The sequence below is a fragment of the Hyperolius riggenbachi genome, chromosome 6 (assembly GCF_040937935.1).
Source record: "Hyperolius riggenbachi isolate aHypRig1 chromosome 6, aHypRig1.pri, whole genome shotgun sequence".
Taxonomy (NCBI): domain Eukaryota; kingdom Metazoa; phylum Chordata; class Amphibia; order Anura; family Hyperoliidae; genus Hyperolius; species Hyperolius riggenbachi.
The window spans coordinates 171,770,622-171,781,207 of NC_090651.1; the positions used below are offsets into that span (position 1 = coordinate 171,770,622).

The 10,586-nt window shown below is 43.3% G+C and overlaps 1 protein-coding gene across 3 annotated transcripts in view; it reads right to left on the minus strand.

Annotated features, from left to right (window-relative positions):
* MRTFA (myocardin related transcription factor A) overlaps positions 1 to 10,586 on the minus strand; it is a 251,763-nt gene that overhangs the window by 170,063 nt on the left and 71,114 nt on the right. For all 3 annotated transcript variants that reach the window (XM_068240222.1, XM_068240224.1, XM_068240221.1), the window contains exon 5: positions 6,428 to 6,588. In XM_068240222.1, the coding sequence (XP_068096323.1) occupies positions 6,428 to 6,588 (161 nt within the window). The remainder of the gene's footprint in view (positions 1 to 6,427; positions 6,589 to 10,586) is intronic.

Consider the following 10,586-nt stretch of genomic DNA (forward strand, 5'->3'; position numbering starts at 1 on the left):
ATTTTGGTAGATTTAACAGTTGGTTTAGCAGATTCTAGGCGTCTCTTGTAGGTGGGGATCAGGTGGATGACACTGTGGTCTGAGGAGCAAAGAGCTGCCTCTGGGACTGCCTTGTAAGCCTCCTTCAGTGCTGTGTAGCAATGGTCGAGCATGTTCCCGCCCCTGGTGGGGCACTCCACGTGCTGGTGGTAACGTGGCATCTCCTGGCGAATATTGGCCTTGTTGAAATCGCCCATACCAATGAATAGTGAGTCCGGGAGGGATGTCTCCCACTGTGAGATGGTCTCGCTGAGGTCCACTAAGGCACCTTTGACGTCAGCGTCAGGAGGAATGTACACACCGACAAGAACATAGGAGGCAAACTCACGTGGCGAGTATGACGGCCTGCAGTTGATGAGTATGAGTTCGAGGTCAGGGGAGCACTTCCTGATGAGTGCTGACATGTTGGTGCACCATGAGATGCTGGTATAGAAGCAGATACCACCACCTCTTCTCTTCCCGGAGAGGACAGGGTCCCGGTCTGCACGGGTGAGGCTGTACCCTGAGAGATGTAGAGAGTTCTCAGGGATGTCCTCGTGTAACCAGGATGGCGTCGGCCATCTTGCAGAACGCTGATGGGGAGAGATGACGGTGGCCATCTTGGGGTGGGCAAATAAGGATGGTAGCCAGGCGGCGGCCATCTTGGGGGAGTAGTTGTATTGGGATTAGTGGCTGCCATCTTGTGGTGGCCAAGGATAACGGCCAGGGCTGGTGAAAACGGTGGTGAGGGTAAAGTTACCGTAAATGGAGGCCAGATGGCTAGGGTGAAATGTGTAGGCCTGTGTGTCACAGTAGGAAACCCAATCAAGGGGTGATAAGATAAACTGAGACAAAAGATGCGAATTGATAGAGATAAAAAACAATGGACTGCTGAGAAGGAAAAACATATATAAAACAAACATAGCAGCAATGGGGGTGCAAACGAATATGCATAAAATGACATAAGAATACATATAAGGTAATAGGGAACTACTATTAATGAAATTAACCCTGAAATTAAACCATGAGTAACAGTTAAGGCATCTAATTACATTTATGCTCGCTAAAGAATGTTTCTTCTCTGTATGTCAGTGTATATAAGCTGTGTTTTTCAGTTTTGGTCAGGAACCAGTCCGACGAAGGCTTTTTATAAGCCGAAAGCTCACTGTTCACTCATCTCTAAGTTAGCCAATAAATGGTATCATCCTGATTCAAAACTCCCAACACTTTGGAATTATATTGATTTCTGCACAAGTTGGTCATAAAATGTGATCTGATCTTCACAACAATCACAGTCTGCTTAAACTAATACCACACAAACAATTAAATGTTTCCACACCATGTAAACATTTACAGTGCAGATGGAAAAAGTATGTGAACCCCTAGACTAATGCTAGGTACACACCATACAAATTTCTGGCAGATTTACCTGCTAGATTGATTATTTTTCCAACAAGTCCGATCTGAATTTCAATCGATTTTCCAAGGTTTTTAAAATAATTTTTTTTAATCGATTTTCATAGAACTGAACAAAAATCGATCGAAAAAATGATTAAAAACAATTGGAAAATCGAAAAATCTGTCAAAATTCAAATCGGACATGTTGGAAATTATCGATCTGGCAGGTAAATCTGCCAGAAAATTGTATGGTGTGTACCTAGCATAATGACATCTCCAAGAGCTAATTGGAGTGAGGTTTCAGCCATCTGAAGTCCAATCAATGATATGAGATTGGAGGTGTTGGTTACAGCTGCCCTGCCCTATGAAAACACAACAGTTTTGGGTTTGCGTTTCCCAAGAAGCATTGTCTGATGCGAATGATGCCTCACACAAAAGAGCTCTCAGAAGACCCAAGATTAAGAATTGTTGACTTGCATGAAGCTGGAAAGGGCTATAAAAGTATTACCAAAAGCCTTGCAGTTCATCAGTCCATGGTAAGACAAATGGTCTATAAATGGAGAAAGTTCAGCACTGCTGCTACTCTCCCTAGGAGTGGCTGTCCTGTAAAGATGACTGCAAGCGCACAGTGCACAATGCTCAATGAGGTGAAGAAGAATCCTAGCATGTCAGCTAAAGGCTTACAAAAGTCTCTGCCATATGCGAACATCCATGTTAGCGAATCTACCATACATAAAACACTAAACAAGAGTGGAGTTCATGGGAGGATACCACAGAGGAAGCCACTGCTGTCCAAAAAAAACAAAACATTGCTGCACAAATAAAGTTTGTATGTTTCACAGCAGTACTGGCAAAATATTCTGTGGACAGATGAAACCAAAGTTGAGTTGTTTGGAAGAAACACACAACACTGTGTGGAGTAAAAGGAGGCACAGCACACCAACATCAAAACCTCACCCCAACTGTGAAGTATGGTGGTGGGGGCATCATGGTTTGGGGCTGCTTTGCTGCGTCAGGACCTAGATAGATTGCCATCATCAAAGGAAAAATGAATTTCAAAGTTTATCAAGACATTTCGCAGGAGAACTCAAGGCCATCTGTCCACCAGCTGAAGCTCAGCAGAAGATGGGTGTTGCAACAGGACATCGACCCAAAGCATAGAAGCAAATCAATAAATCTTAAGCAGAAGAAAATATGCCTTCTGGAGTGGCCGAGTCAGAGTTCTGATCTGAACACGATTGAGATGCTCTGGGATGACCTCAAGAAAGCGACTTACACCGGGCATCCCAAGAATATTGCTGAACTGAAACAGTTCTGTAAAGAGGAATGGTCAAAAATTACTAATGACCGTTGTGCAAGTCTGATCTGCAACTACAGGAAACGTTTGGTTAAAGTTATTGGTGCCAAAGGAGGTTTGTGTGGTATTAGTTTAAGCAGACTGTCATTGTCTATTGTTGTGAAGATCAGATCACATAGGCGAAGTGATGTGGTTGCAACAAGTCCTTCAGGTATCCAGTGCCCAGATTGTGCAAGGAGTTGAATGTCCATAAGCCAATCTTAAACAAAATTCTCAATTTTATCAGTAGCCAGTGGAGTTAGCGAAGGGTTGGTGTTATGTGGCAATGGCGGGGTTGACTAGTTAACAGGCTTGCAGCTGCATTCTGTACTAATTATGTTAAATAGCTTTGCCCAGCCACTAACTATGAATGAAGGAGAACATTTGGGGCATGGTCAATCATAGTTCCTTCTTCAAATGCATTATACTTAAAACGTTAGCATAGATAGCTTGTGTAGAGCATACAAAGCTCTACACAAGCTATCTCCTCCATACAATTCCTCTTTAATCTCCAGATACCTCCCCGTCCAGATCCTACGTTCCTCACAGGAGACCCTTTTGTACTCTAGCCTAGTCACCTCCTCTCACTCTCGCATACAGGACTTCTCAAGGGCTGTCCCTTTCCTTTGAAACTCTCTCCCTCAGCTAGTTAGTCATGTCCCGAGCCTGGAAACCTTCAAACGTACTCTAAAAACACACCTGTTTAGACAAGCCTATAATTGGCTATAGGTTGCACTGAAGGCACACTGCCTCACCCTCTAACCCCCGCGCTTCCTCCCCACTACCCTCTAGATTGTAAGCTTGCAAGAGCAGGGACCGCCTTCTAGTGTTTCTCATACTTCTGTAATTTTAACATATGCACACGTACCAACTACACATCAACTATGTATGTATTTGTACTATTCAATGTCATGACTGTACAGTGTATTGTATTTTTTCTGCAGATTTGTTCCGCATTATTTGTTTTGTACTATGTACAGCGCTACGGAAGATGTTGGCGCTATATAAATAAAAATAAAGCTTGTATCCAGTATTCTTTTTTACCAATCAGATGAGTGTGACCATGCACAGGAGGCTGAGTCAAAAAACACACTGGGAGTGCAATCAGCCAAACAGAGTTAAGTCCAACATGCAGAAAAAGAGGCTTTGCACATCCCTAAGTAAAACTTTTTGATTTATTTGAAAAAGATTAAAAGGCATACATTACAAATCCCAAGGGTATAACGGAGAGAGGTACAGGCAGGTGGTGGGGAGGTCGACAGCCGTTTCGCGCCATCACATAGACTAGGACCTGACGATGCGCCACTCTATGTGACGGCGCGAAATGGCTGTCAACCTCCCCACCTGCCTGTACCTCTCTCCGTTATACCCTTGGGATTTGTAATGTATGCCTTTTAATTTTTTTCAAATAAATCAAAAAGTTTTACTTAGGGATGTGCAAAGCCTCTTTTTCTGCATGTTGGACAGTATTCTTTTTTACTATGCTTCCCTTGCGGACCATGTGTCCCAAATTTTACCAAACAAAATTGAAGAATCTCTAGGTCTTAGATGCATTACATATTTGCCCCAAAAGGTGTACTGCTTAGAGCTAGGAGGGTTTTATGGAACAGGGCCATCCAAGAGTCAGATGAACTAGGCCAATGATCTGCAAACTTGGCTCTCCAGCTGTTAAGGAACTACAAGTCCCACAATGCATTGCAGGAGTCTGACAGCCACGATTCATAAAGGCAAATGCATTGTGGGACTTGTAGTTCCTTAACAGCTGGAGAGCCAAGTTTGCAGATCACTGCACTAGACTAAATTTCAAAGTTTGAGCTCAGCTTTCTCTCCTCTCTCCATCCTTTAAAAAATGCTAAAATGATCAGTAAAGAACGGTCACACGTGGACAATGCCTGTTTGGCCCAAGTTAGCATGGCCCAGAAAAGTAGGATCTACTTCCTTTGCTCTGTCAACATTATCTACTGACATGATCTGTTGAACGATGGACTGGTATTTCAACCACACTCTTCAACCTTGAAATGTGCAGCCTGGATTTCGAAAGGAGACTACGGAGGGATAGAAAGCTTTTAGTAAAATGTCATCTGGACTCAGCAGACCTCTGGGAAAGCTGAACTATACAAAGCTCTTTTCTTTTTTGAAGTAAAAATTGCAACTCATCCCTGGGTGATATAATTCATCAGAGCAGCCTACAAACTGCTTACAGTGCTGAAGTCCACAATTCCTTGTTATCATTTAAGTTGGGTCCTTTGTAGTTTGAAGGATATGGAGGCTGACATGTTTATTTCCTTTTAAATAATGCACATTGTCTGGCTGTCCTCCTAATTCTCTGCCTCTAATACTTTAATCCAAAGATCCTGAACAAGCATGCAGATCAGATGTCTAGGACAAATCTGACAAGCTTAGCTACATGCTTGTTTTAGGTGTGTGGTTTGGATCCTACTGACCAGACAGATCAGCAGGACTGCCAGGCAACTGGTATTGTTTAAAAGCAAATAAATATGGTAGCTTCCATAGGTCCCACACCTTGGCTTCCTTTTAGGCCAAGAGATGCAAAGAACATGATGTTTACTATAGTAAAATCAGCTTTTCTCCTGGCAATTTTCACAGCCTGAAGAATAAACAGAATCATGCTTTATCTTTTCAGCAACCTTATATCCAGTTCAGCAATGGAAATATTAATTTGTACTTGTAAAGTATACTGCAATTTTCACAAAAGCCAGGCCATAGTATTGCCATCTTTGTCTATCTACTCCATTAATAAAGTGATTCTTCCCCAACTGGAGGTAACAATACCATTTACCGTTTAGAGGAGATAAGAACTTTCACATTCTGTATAAAGGGATATACAGTAACAAGGGCAAGAAAGATGTTAAGGTCATTGTTGTCCAATGGATTTAGTGAAGAGATTTAATTGAATAAGATTATAAGGAAATAGAGACAACTTTGCATTTAAAGTAAAACCCTGCAAGAGCAGACTCCACTGAGGTAGAATTGGTAATGACTAAGATGGTCTGCAGGGCAGCAGTATGCATCAGTATGCTCCCTTTTGTGAAACAATATCGACTGAACATACATATTAAGATTAAAAGTCTGTACTTTGTGTACTCACTAACCTCTCCAACCCATAAGGTAACTGGTTAGCTAACAATTAGTGTTGTGCACTACGGTTACCTACGAGTACATAGCAGAGGAGTGGTTAACTTACCCACACCGTCCCCTTAGCCGAAGCACTCAACGTCACACCCATGCTTCCTCTCCTGGGTTGAAGGAGGGATATGGAACACGAGTTGAGAGCATTGGCTAAGACGGCAGCATGGGTAAGTTATCCCCCACTCTGCCGTGGGCAGCGCTGTCCAATTTAAATTTGGGTTCCGAGTAGCTATGATCCTATGGGTCCCGGTAATTGCGCCATCGGTGCAGGTATAGTCGAGCCACGCACGCTCACTCATCGCACTCCAGCAGCCAGGAGCGTACTGCGCAGGCACATAACTCTCCTGGCAATAGGAGCACGATGGGGTGTGGGTGCAGCCGGGCGAGGACCCGTAGTGGAGGATCCAGGCAGCAGACGAGGACGACGAGGCACGATGAGCCTGAAGGGGGCTGGAGGAAGCCGCAGGTATGTATAAAACTTTTACTTTCACTCATCTCAGGTTTACTTTAATGATTAATTCTTACCTGTGTATGGGAGAATAGTGATGCAGCCTCGCTTTCTCTTGAATCATTGGGGGATGGTACTGACCCTTGTGAATCTTGGCTAGATGGTTGCTCAGGAGACAAAGCATCACTGCTGTCTTCATCAAAGGAAGAGGTATCTGCCACCTTTGAATAATTCACATCTATGAATTGAAAATAATTCAAAATTATGAATACGGTTTATTTTTACCTAAATTCCATAAGAAAGCTCTTCTTGCATGATTCAGGTCTTTACATCATCTTGAGAATTTGCTGCAGTGGTATTTTTTAAAAGCTGACTGAAATGTACTGTGGCCGCCTAAATAGATACTGGAAGTATCAATTCTAATTTTTTCATAAAAATATTCTGATTTAATTATAGTGCATCAGGAAAGTATTCACAGCGCATCACTTTTTCCACATTTTGTTTACAGCCTTATTCCAAAATAGATTAAATTCATTTTTTCCCCTCAGAATTCTACACACAACACCCCATAATGACAACGTGAGAAAAGTTTACTTAAAGGGACACTTAAGTCAAACAAAAAAAATGAATTTTACTCACCTAGGGCTTCCAATAGCCCCCTGCAGCTGTCCGGTGCCCTCGCTGTCTCCCTCCGATCCTCCTGGCCCCGCCAGCAGCCACTTCCTGTTTCGGTGACAGGAGCTGACAGGCTGGGGATGCAAGTGATTCTTCGCGTTCCCAGACTCATTAGCACCCTCTATGCTGCTATATGGTATATGATATATGCTATAGCAGCATAGATGGCGCTATTGTGGCCAGGAACGCGAAGAATCACTCGCGTCCCCAGCCTGTCAGCTTCTGTTACCGAAACAGGAAGTGGCTGCCGGCGGGGCCAGGAGAATCGGAGGGAGATGGCGAGGGCACCGGACAGCTGCAGCGGGCTATTGGAAGCCCCAGGTGAGTAAAACTCATTTTTTTAGTTTGACTTAAGTGTCCCTTTAAGGTGTTGGCAATTTTAAAAAAAATAAAAAACAGAGAAATCACATGCACATAAGTTCTCAGAGTCTTGCTTAATACTTCGTCGATGCACCTTTGGCAGCAATTACAGCTTCAAGTCTTTTTGAACGTGATGCCACAAGCTTGGCACACCTATCCTTAACCAGTTTTGCCCACTCCTCTTTGCAGCATCTCTCAAGCCCCATCAGGTTGGATAGGAAGTGTCAGTGCACAACCATTTTAAGATCTCCCCAGAGATGTTCAATTGGATTAAAGTCTGGGTTCTGGATGGGCCACTCAAGGACATTCACAGAGTTGTCTTGAAACCACTCCTTTAATATCTTGGCTATGTGCTTAGAGTCATTGTCCTGCTGAAAGATGAATTGTCGCCCCAGTGTTAGGAGTATGGTAGTTAGCTCCGCAGAAGGGAGCGGTGAGGCCGCCGCTTCCGCGTCTGACGCGCCCGCGGATGTCGCCGCGTCTTCTCAGTCATTTCTGTCAGGCAAGACAGGTCTCTCCAGGGTACATCTCAGTAGAGCAGCGCGCACCAGGAGACAGGACCATTATGCTTTGAGGAGGCAGGTCAGCTAACCGGCCGGTCAGCTGACATGGCAGGATCAATCACCGCTCCTGATTGGCTGAAGTGCGCTGGGCGGAACTGCGGGGTTACCTGTCTGTATTTAAGACCCGAGCTGTCAGTAGCTCATTGTCTGCTGTTGCTGATACTTTGCGGTTAAGCTCTCAGACCTTAGTCAGTTCCCAGTGTGTTTGATCCGGCAGGACCCCGGGGATTCACACATAGTAAGGATTATTATTAGTATACTTGTAAAAGTAATTATTATTATTGTATTGATTATCTGTGTATGACTCTTTGCCTGAACCCTTGACTCTGCTCTCTGCCTCTCGATTCTGTACTCTATCTAATTGTTGCCGAACCAGGCCTGACCCTGACTGTTATTGCCTCCTGATTTTGTACCTTCGCTCATCTGACCTGTTACCGACCTTTGCCTGTTTCTCACTACGCCTTTGCCTGACGACTTTGTACTGCCTCCTGACCAATCTGTTACCGATATTGCCTGTACGACCACTCTATCACTCTACCACTCTGTACGACCACTCTACCTAGTGACAGTCCCTACAGCCAAGGGCTATCACATAGGAGTACTCCTGTGTTACTGTGCACTAAAAACACGTGTGATCACACTCTGAATAAAGTGCTGACTATCGTGCTGTTAAGCGCTGTTACTGATCATTACACCCAGTCTGAGTTCAAGAGTGATTTTCATCAAGGATGTCCCTGTACATCGCTGCAGTAATTTTTACCTTTACCCTGACTAGTCACCCAGTTCCTGTAACTGGAAAAATATCTCCACAGCATGATGCTGCCACCACCATGCTTCACTGTAGGGACGGTATTGGCCTGCTTATGAGCGGTGCACGGGTTCCTCCAAACGAGAAACATAGCATTCACACCAAACAGTTCAAACATTGAAGTTGTAAAGACAAATGGAAAAACGAGAGCCCCAATAGTGTATTATTGTTATTGCTTTATGGGAGAAACTGAAAAGGAAAAATACTCACAAGTGTAGGTTGCCGACCTAGGCAACCACTGTTTTCGCAGACGGGGAATTTAGACCTGTCCCCGCTCAGGCTAAAAGGTCGCTCTCTATAGATAGAAGAAGGTGTTCACACCCATCCAACTAGTAAATACAATCGTATTCGAAAAGGATCACAGAGGCGCCCCAAGAATAAAAACACTGTACTCAAAATATATCAAATAGGGGGTGCTGGATGATACACCTCCCCAAAAAAAGACAAATCGCACTGATTCACATAAGGAAACCGTTTTATTCTTACTCCACAATAATCACTCGCAACGCGTTTCACGGGTCTAACACGCGCTTTCCTCCGGCACCTAAAAAGGAGCAACTCAAAATGTCAGGGAGCGGGTTTGGCACCTCTGTAGCTCCTCCTACAGAGGTGCCAAACCCGCTCCCTGACATTTTGAGTTGCTCCTTTTTATGTGCCTGAGGAAGTGGGCGTTAGACCCGTGAAATGCGTTGCAAATGATTATTGTGGAGTAAGAATAAAACTGTTTCCTTATGTGAATCAGTGCGATTTGTCATTTTTTGGGGAGGTGTATCATCCAGCACCCCCCATTTGATATATTTTAAGTACAGTGTTTTTATTCTTGGGGCGCCTCTGTGATCCTTTTCGGAAACATTGAAGTTGATTCATTATCAGTAACGTGCTCACATAGCACAAGGTAAATTGAGCGTGCGATACGCATGGTGCTTTCATCGTAGCGTGTGATGTTAAGTTGTGTGCGCGTGTTATAAATCACTAGCGATAATGTAATACCATGACCACGATACTTGACTGGCGTGGCAGCTACTACGTTAATTGATGTAGTAGCAGCTGCACTAGTCAAGTATCGTGGTATAGCACAATCACGAGTAATTTACAACGATCGTGCCTACCTTAACCACTTCCCTACCACAGGTTTTTTTCACTTCAAGACCAGAGCAATTTTCACATCACGCTTCTCCCATTAATTCACAACTTTATCGCTACTTATCACACTGAAACAATCTATATACTATTTTTTTGCGGGACAAATTAGGCTTTCTTTGGGCAGTACTTTTTGCTAAGAATTATTTTTTTTATTTTATATGCATTTTACAGAGAAGAAAAATAAAAAAATTGCAAAAAGTCAACATTTCTCTGCTTTCAGCCATAGTAGTTTAAAAATTAAATGTGTTATTGTAGATAAAACAGACATTTTATTAGCCCATGTGTCCCAGTTATTACAATGTTTAAATTGTGTCCCTTGTACAATGTGTGGCGATAATATTTTATTTGGAAATAAAGGTATATTTTTTCAGTTTCTGGATAATTATCATATTCATCCAAAGAATCATTATCGCTGAGAATTGCCAATTCCACATTTAGAGAATTGCTGATTCTACATCTGGGGTAACCACCGACTAATTAAATGTATACGACACCCAAGACCGTGGCCAAGACCGTGCACCCCCTGGCGCCCACAGCTGCCTCCTCCACCCCAGCATACCACATAAGATAAATATATCCATAGACTAGCTATATTGTGATTGCTATATGCACTGGATTTGTACTTTATGTTCGTGTGCAGATTTTACATTAAAGCTATAGTGCCAGACTACTTAATCTCCCTGGAGG